General features: G+C 41.3%; 3 protein-coding genes across 5 annotated transcripts in view; 2 read left to right on the top strand and 1 right to left on the bottom strand.

Annotated features, from left to right (window-relative positions):
- The window catches only part of LOC115401484 (disks large-associated protein 2-like), an 87,965-nt gene extending 82,538 nt beyond the window's left edge, over window positions 1–5,427 (bottom strand). For 2 of the 3 annotated variants that reach the window (XM_030109736.1, XM_030109737.1), the window contains exon 1: window positions 5,254–5,427. In XM_030109736.1, coding sequence (XP_029965596.1) covers window positions 5,254–5,392 — 139 coding nt within the window. In that variant the 5' untranslated portion in view covers window positions 5,393–5,427. Of the gene's footprint in view, window positions 1–4,666; window positions 4,722–5,253 lie in introns of all 3 variants that reach the window. The other variant, XM_030109738.1, reaches the window with a different exon arrangement.
- Window positions 5,428–12,145: 6,718 nt separating this feature from the next.
- Window positions 12,146–17,576, top strand: LOC115402302 (uncharacterized). The gene is made up of 6 exons (XM_030110815.1): window positions 12,146–12,243; window positions 12,891–13,005; window positions 15,772–16,260; window positions 16,506–16,579; window positions 17,296–17,528; window positions 17,570–17,576. Exons 2-6 carry the CDS (start codon window positions 12,966–12,968, stop codon window positions 17,574–17,576), a joined length of 843 nt encoding a protein of 280 aa, XP_029966675.1. The 5' UTR covers window positions 12,146–12,243; window positions 12,891–12,965.
- A 37-nt stretch (window positions 17,577–17,613) lies between these two features.
- LOC115401485 (smoothelin-like protein 1) lies at window positions 17,614–19,556 on the top strand. The gene is made up of 7 exons (XM_030109740.1): window positions 17,614–17,819; window positions 17,890–18,053; window positions 18,138–18,174; window positions 18,335–18,431; window positions 18,567–18,683; window positions 18,995–19,054; window positions 19,149–19,556. The coding sequence occupies exons 1-7, from the start codon at window positions 17,617–17,619 to the stop codon at window positions 19,236–19,238; spliced, it is 768 nt and encodes a 255-aa protein (XP_029965600.1). The 5' UTR covers window positions 17,614–17,616; the 3' UTR covers window positions 19,239–19,556.
- Window positions 19,557–19,669: the final 113 nt, after the last annotated feature.

The raw sequence follows: 19,669 nt of genomic DNA, 5'->3' as shown, positions 1-19,669 counted from the left end.
GACTAAGTAAATACATTCTTCCAGGGCAACATGGCACACTGTCTGTGTAGGATTGTGAAAATCGTCAGTATATCACAGCAGCAGTGGGTAACGTTATCAAAGAAAGCAAACAGTCCCACCTAGTGGTGTGATTCTGCTCAGTGTGGAAATCTGAAGGACTTGAAGAGAATGGAACATGAACACTTTCTCTGACACAGAGCCATAAACAGCCTCAGTGCTCCTGACACTCGGCTTGCTTAATATTCCTTAAAACGATCCGGTCCATGCAGTCATTAACATTCTGCCTCAACCTTGAGAAAATGATGACTAAGGTGCGATCGGGAGTAAGTTCCGTGGATGGCTGATGAAGCTGATAAAACTCCAACTATTCTTTAGGTTATGCACATCAAACAAAGCAGAGACTTTCCTGTTCCTACGCTCACTTCAACACAAAGCGTTTGTGCTGACAAAAGATTGTAAAATCACAGCAGGACCCGGCACGTGATTAAATCACAGATCGTCTCTGATGCCACAGATTTCCCGTCAGCTCATTTCTATCATGAAGAGACGCATTCTGACAGCGGTTAATGCAGACACGGACATATTCTAAGCTCCACAAATGAACAACGTGATTTTTCTTCTTTAAATGAAAATGAAATTATGATTTAATTGAGTCCGACAACAATAGAGACAAACCACCAAATTATGTGAGGAAACATGAAATATGTGGCAGAAAGGGGATCAGTTGAGTAAAAACCATTCCTCACTGATGATTAGCTAATCAGAGTCGATTATTCTGACTGAGAGGCTTGTAAATGAATCATTTGTAACCTGTCATTTCAACTGTATACATGAATTTTTAATTGATCTTTGCTGCAACATAAGAAACCTTCAAGCCAACGAAGGCAGAGGTGCTGACATTCTGGTACGTTGTCACATTATATTTTAAAATATATTTCTTTCTATATTGTGACGTTTTTCAGGCGACACCAAGATATTTTCACAATGTCACACTGTTCATAGATTTCAATCCAGCCGGTATTTAATTATCTAATGGTTCCAGTGGACGTTGACAGATGTCTCGGTTTTCTTTAAATGTGAATGTCTGTTTCTCTGTATTTGTACTGGAATGACGACCTGCCCTCCAGTTGGAAAAAGAGGTGAAGGAAGATGGATGATACATTTAGTTAGACATTTAGTTTTTGCTTAAAAATGTTTAATACATTGGCTAAATATATACTACACACATTTTATATTTAGACGGTATTCAATAGTGGCTGGACACAATCGCTGTTGATACAGCCAGATTTGTAAAAAGACCTGAAGAAAAGCTTTTTTCCTGAGAATTCTAATCTGACCAAATGAAGGAAGACCCAATCATTTTTCTGTCATTGTCTAACAGGTCGCTCTTGAAAATGAGACTCACTCGTACAAATAAATGCTAAAGAAAATAAAAATATATAACATGGTCCAGGCCATTAAAATGGCAATATGACCTCTTTTCTCTATTATATTAAGGAGATTATGATGCTACTCGTTTTTGGGTTAAACTGGTTCTCATGACAAAATGTGTATGGAACTTCACAAATTTCTAACATGAGACACTATCAGATCTGGACACTGAACCCAAATCTAGACAAAAACATACTGACCTGAGGAAAAGAAAAATATCTCTGTCAAATGTCCATTTTTTTCACAGATGATGTGCAGTTATTGCTTGTGACCAGAAGAAATCCAGTGATATTATTGCCGCGATTTCCATCAAAATCGAACCGGCGTCCGATAAATCACAGCCTCCAGTCGCGCTGCTCTCAGCCTGCATGTTCCTAAAACCTCTTTCACCAGGACAGATTGAGAAAGTCCATGTAAGCTAAGTTCTCTGAATGTGTTAGGCAATTTATTAAAATGTGTTGTGCACAGATGACTCCAGAAGGTCAGAATTGTGAGTAATTATCCTGACCGGTTGTTGGCACAGTTGTGGGAGGAAGATCTCTGCGCTAACACCTCTGGTATGGAGCCCAGATGTGTGAATCCAAATTGGTCTCAGTTATGAATCAAGCCTTCTGCGTCATTTTTTTTTTTCTTTTACCCATTAGTTTATTTGTTTTCTTTAAATTCTCAGCAACAGTATTGATCTTGATGATCACTAAAGACTTTAGGGGGGGAAACTGTAGTGGAAATACATGTAAGCACATGGAGAACATGCAAGCTCAAACCTGAAAGACACGCAGCCTTTCATTTAGAGGCAACATGTGTGCAGAACCAGCAGCTGAACAAACGGCTTCGACTGTTTATTGTGGATGCAGCAGCATCCCCGAGGACATAATCAAGAGCTACAATGAAACGCTTAGATTCACATCCTTTCCTTTCCCTTTCTGTCTTCTTTATATATAAAAAAAAGAATTGGCAAATGAAAAAAATAATAATAATAATTGCAACATTATACTTTCATCATTTCATCTTAGCCTCTGGCTTCAAAGGCAGCGCAGTCCCTGTGACAGTATTTGAGGTTTGTGCTGATGTGAGCCAGCATTTGATCATCTACAATGGCCAGAAATTACCGAGAGGAAGGCGGCGGACCCCCGCAGTGCTTTTTCCCGGGACAACTCTCTGACCTCTGCTGACGGAGAGAGCCGTGCAGATTTTAACTGATCAACAGCTATCAGCTCTCTCCCTTCCTTCCTGCGCTCATCAAAATGCCTCCTCCACACTCTCCGAGGCCTGTTTGTCTGTCTTAACGCTCCGGCTCTCTTCAGGGGACCCAGTGTACTGCTGGCCCACACACATGTAACACAAACATGCTCAGGACACAGAAAGAGTTTATTTTCTTTGTATATATTAATCTTTCGAGAAATCAAACTGCAGAAATGGCCTCGTTTGGTTCCAGTTTTATAAATCCAGCATCTAATCGGTGTTAAATTCAACAAGAAAAATAACAGATTGAGTAGCAGACACAACAGAAGCTGGAGCTTTTGGTAATTTCTAACAAACAAACGGCTGAACCCTGGAGTGAAATTGAAGATATCTGGGCTGAAGACAAACTGTGGACAACCACTATTCAAAACAAGTGGCATTACTTGTATTTCTCATACTGCACCTTCAAAGACGCACTAGAGAGCATGATGTGCTAATGTAGGTTTAACTAATCAGAGAAATCTCAGAGAAGCAAATACAACAGTCAGATTTGTCAAGTTTCCAGAAAAAAAACTATTTTTAATTACTCAAAGAAGATTAATAAAGTATGATTATTTCAGTTTTAGGTAACAGAAGAAGCTTCATCTGTCAGACAGTTAATTGTTTGATGACAATTTAAAATATCACCTTAGGAAAGTGATCATGCAGCCATTTTATGCTGATAGTTGTTGCAGTAAGAACCAGCAGAAGCATAGCTGAGAAAGGTCTGTGATGAATGTCCTGCTGTTTTGTCCCATATCCGTTCTGTCTCAGGCGGTCATGGTGCATTTTCACTTTGTCCTTGGCTTTTGTGTTTAAGGTCATTCCACTTTGGGTCACTGTGTATTTCTTTTATGCTTGTTTCATGGTTTTTGTGTCAGGTTTGAACTTTATGCATGTCTGATTCTGCGGCGATGTCGATATCTGTCTTCAGGCTCCATGTCTGCTCTCAGGTGTCTTGTCGCTCTGTCCTTCCTCACCTTGAATGTTTTCAACGGTCCCTCATGGTCTCCCTCGGTTTGTTTATATATATAAATGTGTCGTCTGTTACCAGTTAATCTCTGCGTTTTTTTGCTCTGTATCTCACATGAGTTCATTCCACTTTTCATTTCTAGTTGAATGCTAATTGCAACATTTGTCAAATGAAGTTTTGCTTTACAAGCTGCTGCAACAAAAGCAATTATATTTTGTCAAGCAACACTGAAATTTCTTTTCATTTTAAGAGAAAGTCTTTTAATTTGGCCAAGATTTTCTGTCTGATATTGATGAATTGATTTGAGGAAACAGGATATTCTTACTGATTCTTAATCCACATGTTTCACAAATAGTGTAATTGCAGATCTTCGAGCTGAAACAGCTCCACACCATACATTTGCCATCATCAACATGCAGCTTAGGTTCTGACTGAGTGATCTGAGTGGAGCTGCCTCTGGCTCTCAGACAGGCAGAGTTCAGGTCACCATGACAGAAGGAGCAGTCCTTTCCAGCCTTCTATGAATAAATCTTATAAATGAAGCAGTACCTTTCTTCTACGTTTACTTCAAAGTAAACATCCACCTTTTAATTTCAGATTATAAATCAATCACGTTTGATATTATAAGCATTACCATTTTGTATTGATTCACTTCTCTCTTTTGTCATCTGCACAACTCTGAGTATTCTATATTCACCTTAATTACATAGGTGGTATTAAATGGGTGGTATTGTAGAAGAAATAAAATATTGTGCTTGTTGCATAAAATGTCTGTTTGACATCAGTGGTGTTGAACATGAATGAAAAGAGTCATGCCAAGCTCGTCTGGTTTTGATATTTCTGTTTGATTTGTTGAAAATGTACATGCAACTCACTCCAAACACTCCTTTGAAACAGTAGCAGAGCATAATGCTGCTGAACGGCGGCTAAACAAAGAAACCTGCCTTTACCTGAACGCTGTAATTCCTCTAGGTTCTGTAATCCATAATACCACATGTGAAAGAAAGGCCCTGCTTATTAATCACCCCTCCCACCTCTTACCTGAGTCCTTCTCAAAGAAAAGACAGCAGTGAGTCTGTAGTAGCCATGGTAACACCTGTGACAGATGGAAAGATGGATGACAGATATAGTACAATACAGCTGAGTCACTGCACACACACACATATATGCACACATATATAGGCTGGATGGAGGGGAGCAGAACAATGACAACATTTAAAGACACATAAAACTTGAGGGAGGGGACTGAGAGTCCCCTCCGCATTTACAGCGGCTCTCAATGGATACACACCTACCTGCACATGCACACTTTCTCTTATCACAAGTCTAATACACAACCATGCATCTTTCTGATTGATTGATTGATTGATTGATTGATTGACTGACTGATTAATAGATATAGGCATCTGCAGAACTTCAGGTAGGTTCTGCGACGCGCGCGGCCAGGTGCGCCCCGGCCCTCAGACGGTGACAAATCTCAACCTCCATCGCACCTCGTGGATTTTTCACCTGAGACCATCCTCAACAACAACAGAGGCTGCAGCTTCTGCTCATGCACTAAAAAAAAAAAAAAAAGAAAAGAAGAAAAAACATCCCTCCACCTTTTTCCCCATCTTCTCCAGCCCTACCTTCTTCAGAGCTGACATCTTCCGACTCGCAGAAGGTCACTTCTTCTTCTTCGATAGTGAACGGCACATAGATAAAGGAGAGGCGATCATGTCCCCTGGCATCCGTGAAAACGCTCATGGTGTCGTCCGTTACAAACATCTGCGGCGGCGGAGCGGCTGTACTTTCCCATGGCGGTGGAGGCGGCGGCTCGTGCGCGCCGTCCGCTCCGACGCGGGTCGCGACGCGGCGGCAGACTTCATTCTGTGGAGATGTGAGGACTTGTTATGCGCCGACGTTGTGGTCAGAGAAGGCGCCGCCGCTCCTCTGAAGGCAGTCCATATCAGACGCCATTTTTTCCCAAAGTGTGCGCCTGTACCGCGGGGCTGCAACTGCAAGACGCGCGCAACTCCACGCGCAACTTCTCGACGCAAAAGAAGGGGGAAAAAAAAAAAAACGGAAAAAGTTAGAACGACCTCTCGATGTGCGCCACGCTGATAAACATGAGCAGTTGTTTAGATTGAAACACACATAATTGTGACGGATATTGTGAAATTTTGAAAGATATTATAACAATTATAATTTTTTCTAGAAATAATTCACAGGAATTTGCCTTTTTTTTTCCCTCGCAAAGGTTATCATTGTGATGAAACTGGAGTTTTCTTAAAAAAACACACACATCTGGTTAGATTCCAGGCATGATGTCTTTTCTTTGACGTGTTTGCATGTTCTACCTGCTAAAGTTGTAGTTTGTTTTATTGTTTGTTTGTTTTTTGCTTGTATTTCAGCTTTCATCTGCAATTCAATCCATGTTCAGCAAGGCTGACTGGTTACTTGGAAATGGCCAGCAGGTGTAAATATGTGCATCAGTGATCATGATGTTGCGTTATCGTGACCTCTTCTCAACGGCCTTTTTCCTGATGTCAGCTGGGATTTCTCTCCAGCCACCCACACCTCTGAATGATAATAATCTGGTATAATTAAAGGCTTTAAATGAGAGTAATTAGACAGATAAATATAAAACAATGCTATTTTTTTTAAAATCTTCCTTAAGTAACTTTTTATACACTGCCTACTGACCTTCAAACTTCTGTAGAAATACCACTGAAGTCAAGTCAAGTGCTTCATCACAGGCAAATGAAGGTAGACTGCTGTGTAACTGGACACCCCACAAAGGTGATTGTTATAGCAATGCACAGGAAAAGGACATACTCAGCATAAATTACCTTTAAAAACTGTTCAGTATGGGCATCCAGAAGGCATCACATCCGTACAATCATCCATCTTCAATGCCCCTTCATTCAAGTTCTGGCTGCGGTGAGCTGGAGTCAATCCCAGCTGACAGGTAGGGTACACCCTGGATATCGACTGACAATCACTGCGCAGAGAGAGGGGCACATATTCACACATAAAGAATATTTCAGAGTCACTAAATAATCTAACCTGCATGTGTCTGAGCTTCATGAGGAAAGCGGGGTGGGGTCTATCTAGGTACCTAGATAAATTGTCAACTCCACACAGACAGGCCTTGAATCTGGAATTCAATGGAGTAGATTTGTGCACCATTTCAAAATACACCTAAATATTCCTTTCTCCCTTTCATTTTTTTTTCCTTTTTGCCACCTTGTGGTTCATCAATTTCTCCATTTTTTGGTCCCCGTTAAGTTAAGTTATGCAGAGCAAATGTTTGTTCAGTTGGATAAGCCTCAAGACAGTTTTATGTTAATGAAGTGAGTGGGCTTGGTGCATAACTGGATGTATTGCTCAGGAACAGTGAGGAGTCGAGGTCACTGAGAAATCTTGTGGGTGTAGAGTTTGAAAAGCCAGAGGCTGGAAACTGTCTGCCTCTCATAACTCTAGTTCATGCTGCAGATACCAGCAGATATAAACTTGTCTCAGATCTTTTCTCAAGTTACACTTTCTAAAACTTACTGCTTCTTCAGTCCAATAATGTCAAGACTTTGCAAGTACGGTTTAGTTTCATAAGAGTACATCGGGGTTTTTTTTAGCTACTTCAGCACTGTTCAAAAAAAATGTAACAAAACATTTAGATGATGCTCCAAAATTTCCAGGGTTTGTTCTTCTATTGCTTTACAACAAATGCAATTTTACTTGCATTGCATCAGTTGTTTGATATCAAGCAGTTATCTTGAATGGTTGAAAAAAATAAACATCCCATCAGTTTTTGTAATGAAAAAAATTCTTTGTAGTTGTTTTTAATTTTAAATATTTGATAATTTGATCCAGTGGTTGCTCTCTTCTGTTTCTCATTACTGTGTTCTGGACACTGGAGGTCGCCAGAGACGACGGTCAGTGTGTAGCTGTCCATGGTGCTGAAGCTTTCAAACTCTGTGTGTTATGTAATAATAGCTCCTTTGAAAGACGCAGCTTTGTTGATATTTAAAAAGAGGCTAAATGTTTGAATTTGAGGTAAACACACTGAAATGATACATTTCCTTGTATAAAATATGCTTATTTTTTGGGATCCTGTATTATTGCTCAGCAACAACCACATCTGATCTTCATTCGTTTCTTAGCAACACACACAGGGTTTATTCTTCCAATATTTTTCTGTTCTACACATGATAATTCAGTTTGGGATTTTTTTTTGTTCTGTTTTTCAGTTTTTCACCTGATATCTCCTCCAGCAGTGTTGTTGCCACGGTGATACTGTGATGAAATTAAAAGTGGGAATTAATGTCCTGTTATGCAAAATGCACAAAAAAAGTAATTTTGTCTTTTTGAAATGAGTGCGCGTCTGTTAATTGCTTAGTTAACATTGAGCTCCTCACAAAGTCCTTGATTCTTCAGATGTTTCATAAATGGTCACTAAAATGTGTTCTCTCTCTCTGTTTGCTCAAATGTTTATTTCTTCTCTTCTTTGGATTGAATCTCAGATAAACTGTTGATTTTGAGTTTGGACTGGATGTTTCAAGTCATTGATATGTTGTTGTACTGTCCAGTCCTTGATGCATGCTATCTAATAAAACTTTTTCATCTCTGTCTTTGCTCTCCCCCAGTTCTTAAAAAAAAAAAAAAAAAAAGTTACCAGCTGATCTACACTTTTAAATTACATTTGCTTTGCAACATGGTGCATGTTCTGTTTTCATTAAAAATAATCAGAATTTGACTTTTTTTTTCTTTTTCTTAGTGGAAAGCATGCCAGACTGCTCATTCTCTGCTATTTTGGTGTTTTCCAAATGTTTGTCTTTGCTCTTTTTTTCAAATTTACAACAATAATAGAAGTCATTGTCCCACTTCATGATCCAACTCCCAGTTGGCAGATGAACACCCTGAAAATGTGCAACTTGGGAATTAATTTCTATTCCATCTTCAAGATGGAAGGCATCCCCAAGACACGATGCTGCCTCTACCATACTTTATCATGCAGTAGGGATTGTAGATTACTGGTGTCTCAAAACGTGCAGATACAGATTCATACTCACACACAGACACTGGTGTATGAATGTATGTGTGAATGGGTGAATGTGAATTACAGTGTAAAGCGCTTTGGGCTCTGCTCAAGATGTTTAAAAGCGCTATATAAGTGTAGCACATTCACCATTTACCAGACGGGGTTCATGTGAAAACGAAGGAGTGCTGAAGGTTTCCAGAATGTTTGGGTCTTTGCAGCGGCCATCTTTAAAATGCATTGTGGCAAACCTTTCAGGGTTTTTTTTTTTTTCAAATGACCTGCTGAAGCCTTCCACAATTTGTCACATTTTCACCACAAATGTAAATTAACTTGTAAATTGAGATTTGATTTAATAGAACAACTCAACATGCTGCATAATTGTGAACTGAAAGGAAAATTATACTTTTTTTACTTCCATATGGGTAAGGTATGTAATGTTGACTCGTCTATACTAATGCATAAATATATGATCTAAACCTTGTCATTGGCGCTGTGTCTTTATGTTTAGGGTTCTTGTCCTGCTGGAATGTGAACATCCGCCCTGGTCTGGAGTTGCCTGCAGACTTTAAAAGGTTTTCCTCATATGGCTTCATCCATCGTTCCATCAACTCCAAGAAGCCTCCCTGTCCCTCATGAAGAAAAGTATTCCTACAGCATTATGCTGCCACCATCATATATTGGGAATGATGCATTCAGGGTGATGTGCAGTGATGGTTTTTCTGCCCCACATTATTATTATTTTTTTTTTTTTTTGCATTTTGTCCAGTAAACTCCCTTTTGGTCTCATCTGACCAGAGGACCTTCCTCCACCTTTCCCCAAAATGACTTGTGGAAATGTTGAAACACGAGTTCTACTGGTTTTATTTCAACAATGACATTCTTGTCGCTGCTCTTCCATAAAGGAATGATTTGTGGATTGCATTAGTGACAGTTGTTGTGTGGACAGATTGCCCCACCTGAGCTGTGGAGAGTCACCACGAGCCTCTCGACTGATTCTCCGATCGATTCCCTCCTTGCTCGGCCGGTCTTGGTCAGTTTGCAGTTGCGCCATACACTTTTTATTTTCCTATGATAGATTGCTCGGCGAGCTGTGAGCTGTTCAAAGCTGAGGTTTTACTATTCTTTAATAACTTCTTTAAATTTCCACAGCCTTATCCCTGACCTGTCTGGTGTGTTCCTTGGTCTTTATGTTGCTGTTTTTTTTCACATATGTTCTGTAATGATAATTCTGAGGCCTACACAGGACATATGGGTTTAAAATGAGATGAGACACTTATACTTTTCAGTTTTTTATTTTAAAAAAAATCAAGAGGAAGAAGAAATAATATAAAAATAGAATTTTCATATGATCTTCCCAAGTGATATCAGTTATAGTGTAAAGTTGTCATTGTCATTATAAAAAAAAAGATATTTGAATGAAATATTAGACTTATAAACTCAATTTCACTTTGTGGGTATTTCTTTATGTTCTTCACCCAAAAAAAAAGGGAACAAAAAGTCGTGTTGTATGGTTACTGACAGGCAATGCCACACAGTGTTCATGTCTTAAATCACTGTGGGTGGACACTGACTTCACAGGAACAGAGATATGTGTCACTTCTGGCCAGGATCCTTCATGCTTCATGAAAAAATCAAGTGCAGAAATCCTGGGAGGAAAGAGAAAGGAGTGAAAGAATGTGACATGCTCACATTAACCACGTCCCTGTTGTTCAGATTTCTGACATTATTGTTGACACAATACTGGAGAAAGACCAGTGCTTCTCAGTTAATGTGTTGAGAACAAGCTGTGAGAACATTTGTTCTCTCTTCCAGGGGAGATACTTTCTCGTCTTGCAGAGTCTGTCTGGACCTTTAATCTGTTGAATGGCTCAGTAACCATGATGTGGCCAAGGTGTCACGTCCAACGTGGTATTTAGATTCACAGTGAGTGGAAATTGAAGAAGTCATCAGATTAATGTGGCTTGATCTTCACTTAGAGTATTTTTTCAAAGCTTTAGTATCAAAGTGCTTTGAACAGTTTTTAATTCATAATCTTGTGATTTTGATGCCTGGATGTTTTTGTGTTTACATAAACTAACAATCTATGAATGCTGAAAACTGAATGCTCAAATGTATTTGATTTTATTTCCTAAATTTTAAGTTAATTTTAACTCACATTTAACCAACATTTTAGTTTATTTTACTTCTCAAGCGTTCTACTCTTTTACAATGGCTTATAGAAAACATACAAACGTTTCATTTTAAAAAGCGTGTGTCTGCTGCAGTTGTTTGTTATGAAGCAGGCAGCACGTGGTCCTTTAGTGGTCAGCATGTTTGCCTAAGAATGTCATGACATGAGTTCAGATCCAGACTGTGGTTTTCAATGGACACTCTGGTTAGTTGGTGTTAATCACGAGTTAAATGAATTTGGACAATTGTCCTTGGATGGACTGGTGAACCTGTCTTCACCTTCGGTCACCTGGGATGGGCTCAAGCAACCTCTAATTCTGAACTGCTTAAAGCAGTAGGAGGGAGGAGGGGGTAGGTGGGGGGCAAAGGGGGGCTCTTGCTTCAAAGTGAGAACGCTGTGGGCTCAGTATGAGTGTTTGTGTGAATGGTTCTCTGTCTCGCTGTGCTGGCATATGATGGACTGGTGATTTGTGTAAATCTGTGGTAAAACTCATGGATTGCACACAAAAAAAAATAAATAAACAGAGTTTTGACATAGTGTGAAACTGAAAAAGGTCAATGAAGAACACACTCTCATCACCAATGTATTTATTTTGTACCAAAGACACAATCTGAGTCAATAAATTCACCCTGAAGCTATACAGATTTCATTAACAGCTCATTCCTCTGGTTCCAATAGCATTCGCCCTCTAAAGATCCTCTGGATGGAGTCCTGGTCATCAGTCATCCACTGTGTCAGATTAAATCTCAAATTAGAAATAATAAATCACTTCCTCCCCCCCTGAGTGTGTGATCATTACTGCTGTTATTTTTTTGGGCTCCTAGCCTCGGTGATGTGTGACAGGCCCAGTGAGTGTGTGTGATGCACCTGCAGGCTTGGTCCAGGTCCAACCTGTTACCTGCGCGCCGCCACACCTGCCTGGAACAAAAGCTAATGAAGCAGCAGCCGGTGTGACTGCATCCCTGCGCCCGGTGTGTCCGCGGCGGCAGCCGACGCATTTCACCCCGCATACCACAAGATATTCACCCTGCCTCCCTTAACAAACCTCCAGATGAAGCCATGATCAACCTTCACGCCGTCCCTCCAGCACGCGCAGCCACTTTTGTTTCTGCCTCCTTCTCCGCTTTTTTTTTTTTTTTTTTTTTTTTTTTTTTTGACGCATTGGATTTAAAGGCGAAGCAGCGGAGTTGAATATTATTACTAATTACGCACGAGTCGTTCCCCGGTGGCGGTGTGTTGAGGCTATAACGTGACAGAAAATGAGCGTCTGTGAGTCGGACCGGGTCTGCACGTGATTTTTCTTTTTTTTTTTTTTTTGGAGGAGGGAGACGCAGCGGAGAAAAAACGCTGTCGGGACGCGCGGAGGAGAAAGCGGCGGACAGCCCGGTTCGTCCCGGCTGGAAGACGTCCAGCTGGCCGGGGGAGCAGGTAGGATGAATGAACCTGGAGGCTTAATGCTCTGTGTCTCTTTCTAATTGTTTACGTGGAGGGGGAGGAAAGACAAAAACCCACTCAATCTCTAAAATGATGTTTTACACATGCATGTTCATCTTGAAGGTGATCATTCAAATCATTCAATTTGCTCAGTTAATGATTGATTCGACTTCCAGATGGGTGAATCAGAACAATCAGCATATATATTTTTGGAAATACTGTTTGTTTTTACACATCATATATGTATGCAGACATATCCTCCGGATATTAACATCCAGTGTTCAGCAGGACAGGCTTAATCTGACAGATTATTGATTGCTTCACAGTCAGGAAATGGCCACGTGTTACTCATGACATGACCTGATAGTACTGCTAGGAAGTTGTCAGACAAGTATGTGACCCTTGTTGGCAGCTCCTGTATATGTCCTATTGTGTTGTAAGTATTTAACCTAGGTTAATTTTACAATAAAATTCAGAAACTGCAGGGGGTTTTTTTTATGTTTTTGATGATAAGAGGTTTTATGGCCTGATGTTTTTTGGTCTTTTTTTGGACAATGTCAGACTGGTCTGGTTTTGCTGGTCAGAGGAGCAGCGGTGAGTCACACTAATGAAAATATGCATTCACTCCCTTTTCTGTACAGAACAAGGCTGCACAGGATAGAGGACACAGTGAGGGACAGCTGGAATAGTCTCATAAAGCCCAACCCTGCTGGATCATGGGTAATCATAATGGCAGAGACAGCAATGCCCCCACAGGTAACTCTCTTTCTGACACACTCTAATATCTCCTTATTTATGTGGATTTTTGCCCGACTTCACACTCTTGGTTGTTTTCCTCCGTTTATTTGTCTGCCATCTTTCCTCTAGTCATCACAGACATGCTATTTTTAGACCGCTGTTTTCAACAAAGTGCCACACTCCTTTGATTTCAGTGTCTCAGAAAAGAAGTCGTCTGAGGTTTTTATTATGTAATGGAGCAGATCAGCAGAAGAATTTACACTCTGGAGGCATCAGATAATGTCTGCTTTACTCCTTGAGATAGAAAAGAAAAAGCAGGAACTGTACATACAGTAAAAACACTCAGGTTGTAGGTTTGGGCAGGATTTCGCTTGACCCAGTTTGTTTCCTGTTGGAACATTCAGCTTTTGGAGCTGTAAGAATAGCTAAACAACGATGAAACCCATTTTCCTAAACACCATTCATCATCTCCTGCAGTTCAACCTGGCATTTCGCCCAGTCAGCAACTAGTTTGTTTTTACTGAACTTAAAATAAAAGTATTTATTTAAAGAAACCCAAATGAAGATAACTTTTCAAGAATCTCTCAGCATAATTCTTAATGTATGGCAACACATTGATTTATAGAAGGCATTTACAGCTGCGATCAGAAAGGTTTGGGCTCTGCTTTAGTTTTTCACCGGTTGCTGATGGGAAAATTGATGACCCTTCACACAAGACAATAATTCTTTTTATGAAACATCCTTTTAGTGTATGTCTTTAATGGGATTTGGAGAAAGAAAAAGACACAATGGTTCTGTTTTTTCACTACTGTAGTATTTCCCATGTATTTATCCTTCAGCTTGTCGTCATATGTAGAAAAGCTAAAGCTTCGAACTCGCCTTTTCATTCAGTGACTCAAACCTGGGGCGGTCCTCATGAATCAGCTTCACTGTGGTGTTTTGTAGTTTCGCATATTTTGAAAGTTCTACAAATTGTCCTGATAAATTGACAGATTGACATTTGTCTGTACTCATCTGAGTTTTTATTGATCTAATATGAATTAGAACAGTAGAAAAAAAGGCTAGTCACTGCGTCCCAGCCTCGCCTCAACAAACCACTACTGATGGTCTCAAGGATGTAAAGAAGGGAGGAAATTATACACATTCCTCTTGGCACGGCTCATTAAAAGCCAATCAGGTGTGTAGTTTATGAAACTGAGAGAATACAAGGTGTGTGTAAACCTGTCATTAAAGCAAAAGCTGCCTACTGTGACAGATCAAATATGTGAAACCTAACCAGGTGTGTTCATCACATTTTGTTTGTATTAATCCACAGTGAAGCTTTAAATGACAAACTGTGTAAAAAAACCTTGACTGTATATAAATGTTCAAGATTTCTGTCCTGCAGCATCATGTTCCTACTCAGTCCCTGCAGACACCCATCTGTTCAATACTTCTTATGTTTTTTTCTTCTTCTTTGTTTCCGGCTCTGTGGCAGCAAAACAAACCCAACATGATGGTGGTCCTTCCTCTGTACTTTACTTAAGGAAAGAGGTTTTTGTCTCTTCAGAGGTCTTCAGTCAGTCTGTTGTGTGAAATGAAGAAAATAAGCAAAGACAGTATATCTGTAAGAAATTCAGTTTGGAACTCATGATAGTGATGTTATATTACTCTGAATTCAGGTCTAACTTAGATTTCTCAAAATGTGAACAAACAGGTGTTTAATGTGTATTCTCTCATTAGCTTACAGTTGAACAGCGCCCTGTCTCACCAGGCGTTGTTTGGATTTCTGTTTGAGGCATTGTTTGTTTATGCTAAATGTAGAAATCCTCTGAACATGAGAGCTCCTTGGCAAGAAAGATAATGATGCTGCTCAGGAAAATGCATTGACTTCCACCTTATCAAATCATTGCCCTCTTATTCATTTAGCTCTCAGATGTTCTGCTCGTCAAAATAGACACGATGAGCTGCACGTGTTAAATCAACAAATTCTAATTTTGAATTTGCATTTTGGCTTGTGGGGCATCTGAAAGTGTCATGCTTCATCACTTCAGTCTGAAATCACTTGTCACATCTTCAGCCCGAGACGTTCGATCGCCTCCTCGCTCAGAGTGATTCAGACTCGCAGCTGTTTATGATGCGGGCTCTGATTTCCATCTTTTAGCCGTCAGTATGCAGGAAGCGCGCTCAGTGCTCCAGGATGAGAACAGCTCCCCTGCTGCAGCCGAGCAGACTACACCTCGCTGCTGCGGGGGGAAACGATGAGTCTGCAGAATCCTGCAGCACAGCACAAGGGCAAGGAGGGGAAGCGTGAAACCATCTAAGACGTCTGCAGCCTGCCGAAATCTGCACTCTCCAAACTGGAAAGAAAAATCACACAGAGCTCTGACATGAGTTTTTAACAACAGATGACACACAGAAACCAAGCCATCCTGCCAGTAAACACAGGATTGGAATTGGAATAATTGTTTTTGGGGCATTTTTTTTGTGCTATTTGTTCTTTGAGGAAGGATATGAGGTGAGCAGCCGCTTGATATCAGATCAAGGTGAAACCATCTCTCTTACTGAAGCCTGCCACATTAGAGAGCAGCGTGTCTGCCAGCCAAGACACTGGCAGGGGAGTTTTCTGCTGCATCAGGCAGCCCAGGACGGTAAATAAGGGAGCGCACACTGAGTGCTTACATCTGCATCAAGGAAGAGGAGAAGGGGGGCTTTGCACTCGGCACATTTCTGAACTTAACCTAGATGATTTTAATTCTCAGGTCAGTGGCATTTTTCTCTTTTCCATCCTTCCCTCCCTGTTAGGTTCTCCTTTAGATTTCTTCCACACGCCTCCCACCACACCCACCCAGGCAGAGCTGACAGCCATGGCCTTATCCTCTGCAGCCTCCCCGGAGAAGTCTCAGACTCCGTCGCCGGCCGGCACCGCCACCCCCTCCTCCTCCGCCTCCCCGGCGGCAGAGTGGACGCAGAAGCTGTCAGCGGGTCCGTCCGAGTGGGCCGTGATCAGCGTGGACGGCGCCCCCCCGTCTGAGAATAATGTCAGCGATGCGGCTCCGGCCAGGCGGGAGAAGTCGGCGGTCCGGCTGGGCAGTCCGGCGTCGTCTTCGCTGCTGCTTTCCAGAGGATCGACGCCAGAGGAGAGCTGGCAGGAGAGGGACAGCGGGCTGGAGCCACAGGCTGCCGCAGAGAGAGCCGGGGATGAGATGACCTTGGTCTTACTCAGCCTGATGGAGCACTACAGAACCTCACTGGGCCTGACCCCCAACACCGACGTCACCACAGGGGCAGTGGGTGAGCCCGCTATCTTCACTTACTCCTCTTTTTGTTTAAGAAGCTTTAAGGGAACTTTTACTGTCAGTCATGTAAAAAGAGACGACTGTCTGCTGTGAGTCAGGGCAGACAGCCACCTTCTGTTGTTATTGAGGGGTCAGTGTAGTAATGCAAATTATACCGTCAAATTGTAAATAGTGAAAAATACAGTTCTTATAATTACCTATCTCTTTTTTCTAATCTTCTCTGATTGTTTTTGTTGTCAGAGCTGCTTCGACGCTTGATAACGGAGAGAGAGGAGCTGGTAGAGGAGGTGGAGACACTCAGGGAGACGCTCAGGGTGAGTTTCTCTCTGTTTACAAATCCTGAATGCTTCCAGATTGACTGAAAAGACTACTCGGTAAAATTCAGAAATTCTGCTTTAGTTTACTGACTAACATTAATGTTGATTTGAGAAACGGTAATTCGGTCTCCGTTTTAAATCATGAAGTTCAGTGGCCATGCTGATTGTGCTGATTGTACAATCTAGCATCGCAATTAGAAAAATGGATTTTCTTAGAGGGTGGAAGTCAATTTATTACTATTGGATTCATGAGTAAATAAGTTAATTTTGACATTTGATAGAGGGTTTTCATTGCTCTGTATAAAGATGTCACAAAATAATTTCAATTTCAATGGAAAAATAGTTCCCCTCCTACAATTCAAATAGCTTTACAGACAAAATCAAAAATAGAGCATCTGAACAGAATATAGTATAGAAATAACAGTGAAAACAAACTTTTCAGTGAAAATGTAATTTTGAGATGCACCTGTAGCCTTTAACCATCACACCCATACACCTGCAGTTTCATGCTCAAACATGTATTTTTACATGATTTACTAAAATATTCCTTTAGCTTTTTTTTTTAACTTCATCCATTTTTATCCTTATTTCTGTTGAGACATTTCAAATAGGGAGGCAAACTTGCCTTATTGTAGCACATTGTAACTGACCAAGTGTACTGTATATATTAAGGTATCAGTTGTTGAACTTGTGGCGTTGCTTTCGGTCCGCAGACAGAGAGGCTGGAGTGGCATCAGTTCCAGTCCGACCTGCAGGTGGCGGTGTCTGTGGCCGACCGGCTCCGTATGGAGTCAGACCAGGCCCTGGCCTCGCTCCAGGAGAGCCACCGGGTCGTGGGGGAGAAGCTGGCTCAGGCCCTCAGCAAGCAGCAGGAGACGGACCGGGAGCTCCAGCGGCTAAGAGCCGAGCACAAAGACGTCTGTCGCAAACTGACTGAACTCAGCCTGCAGGAACAAAACGCTCCGAGGAACAACTCCAGGGCGAAAGACTCTGAGGAGAGGCAGCTGGAGGAGATCCAGGGGGATGTGGAGGAGATGGAGACCAAAGAGCAGGGGGACTCGAGTGAAGAGGGCGACAAAGGGGCAGCTGAGGATGAGACGAGTGAATCCGGAGACTCACAGCTGAAAGGAAGAGGGGTGGCAGAGGCGTACCTCCGCAGGCTGGCTGCAATCGAGAAAAATAAAGGACACGGACCGAAAGATCCAAGAAAGATATTGATGCTGTCTGAAAGATCTTGGTGAGCTGACATTAGGGTTACTCTCGAATAATGTCAAGAAAATCTTGAATTTACACTTTTTGCCTTCCAGGAGTCTCTCTCGTCTTCCGCTCTCAAACGACTCCTCAAGTCAAAGAGCTGCCTCAAAAAATGCAAGCACAACGTTGCCTCTATGCAAGAAAGAAGACCCGACCAAAGACAGAAGGATGGATCGTATTTTAAAGCGGCAGGACAGCTGGTCCAACTTTTACACAGGTGAAGCGGTTAAGACCACATCACCACGGACTCTAGTCATGTTTTCTGCGGCTGGACGACTGATGCTGCATTTTTGTGTTTCAGGAAAACAGGATGAGGAACAGAGCTCGGAGTCTATCAGGTGTGTGGCTGCTTGACCTCATATTGACGATGACGCTTTTAATCAACACTGATGTGTCAAACAAAGAATTAAATCAGACAAAAATCCAACAAATATCAGTTCTGCAAAGTAGACAAATCCCACCATGTAAGTCTTGAAGTGAGTGGTTGATTCTCGACAGGCCTCAGGATGGTTTCAGTGCTCTGCTGAGGCGTCATGGCGGCTCCAGGAGAAACTCCCTGCTGCGCTGGTGCCAAAGTCGAACCCAAGGTTACAAGGTAAGAGAAGGAAAGGGTTAATATTCTGAATGACACATGTGGATGTCAATGTTCAAACCTATACAAATGAAGAAAAAATAAACCAAAACAGCACTGGTCTGTAATAATTGACATGTTTTGAATACTTTCTCACAGAATATTGAGATCACCAACTTCAGCAGCAGCTGGGAAGACGGTTTGGCTTTCTGTGCCATTTATCACACCTATTTACCGACCTACATCCCCTTCGACAGCCTCAAACCAACTGACAAGGTAAAAACTGAGACTGGATGCATTTAAGGTAGAAAAACAAATCTGTTGTTTTGACATTTGAACACAAGAAGTGGGATAAATTGGTTTTATGTCCTGGAGCCTTTAAGAATAAGCTTGTATTATAAATTTAATAAAGAGAAAATAAAATGACACTTTCATCCAAGTGTAAAGTTATATGAAGTTTATTCACTCATAAATCATTTTGTACTTCCTCGATTAAATAATGCATTCTGCTGTTAATTCATTACCATATGAAACGTCTCTAAATGTGCTTTAATGTTGATTTAATAGCTGCAGTTGTTTTTTTACAGAAGGAAAACTTGGATCTTGCATTTAAGACGGGGCAGAGTGTGGGGATCACAGCCACACTGGTGAGAGCACATCCTTTCTTAACCAGTGATATGCCAGTTCATGGGTTAGTTTGCCAGGAATCATGCAGTAATCTTTTTTTTTCCCATGCGACAGTCTGTGGAGGAGATGCTGAAAGCGGACGGGCCGGACTGGCAGAGGGTGCTGGGATACGTTGAAAGTATTTTCCGTCACTTTGAGACGTGAAGGACTGAAAATCCGTCCACCAAATAGTGTTCTCAAAACGACCTCTTCAACCTGGATTTAACGCTTGTTTTTCAGTATTAAGACTTCGGTTGACTTTGGTTGACTTTTACATCCAGAAACAGCTGCTGGCTGATGACAGGACGGAAGAAACCTAACGGTTTCGTTATCGGAAGACTTATTTTCCTCCATACACAGCAGTGATTGTTGCAGGTCGATATGCACAGGACACTAAATTGAAGTACTTCCATGTTGCCGTCACCTCAGTGGATGCTGGGTGTGCTGGTTCTGCACAGTTTGCCTTTAAAAAAGTGAATGAGCACTTTAAATATTGTAAAACGATTTTAGCAGTTGGTTACAGAACATGGGTCATTTAAAGTGTATTTATCTTGATAATTTATTTTTCTTATGTTCTATTATGTCAGCATGACCAG

The sequence above is a fragment of the Salarias fasciatus genome, chromosome 15 (genome assembly GCF_902148845.1).
Source record: "Salarias fasciatus chromosome 15, fSalaFa1.1, whole genome shotgun sequence".
Taxonomy (NCBI): domain Eukaryota; kingdom Metazoa; phylum Chordata; class Actinopteri; order Blenniiformes; family Blenniidae; genus Salarias; species Salarias fasciatus.
This window is presented reverse-complemented; position numbering and strand designations above follow the sequence as displayed.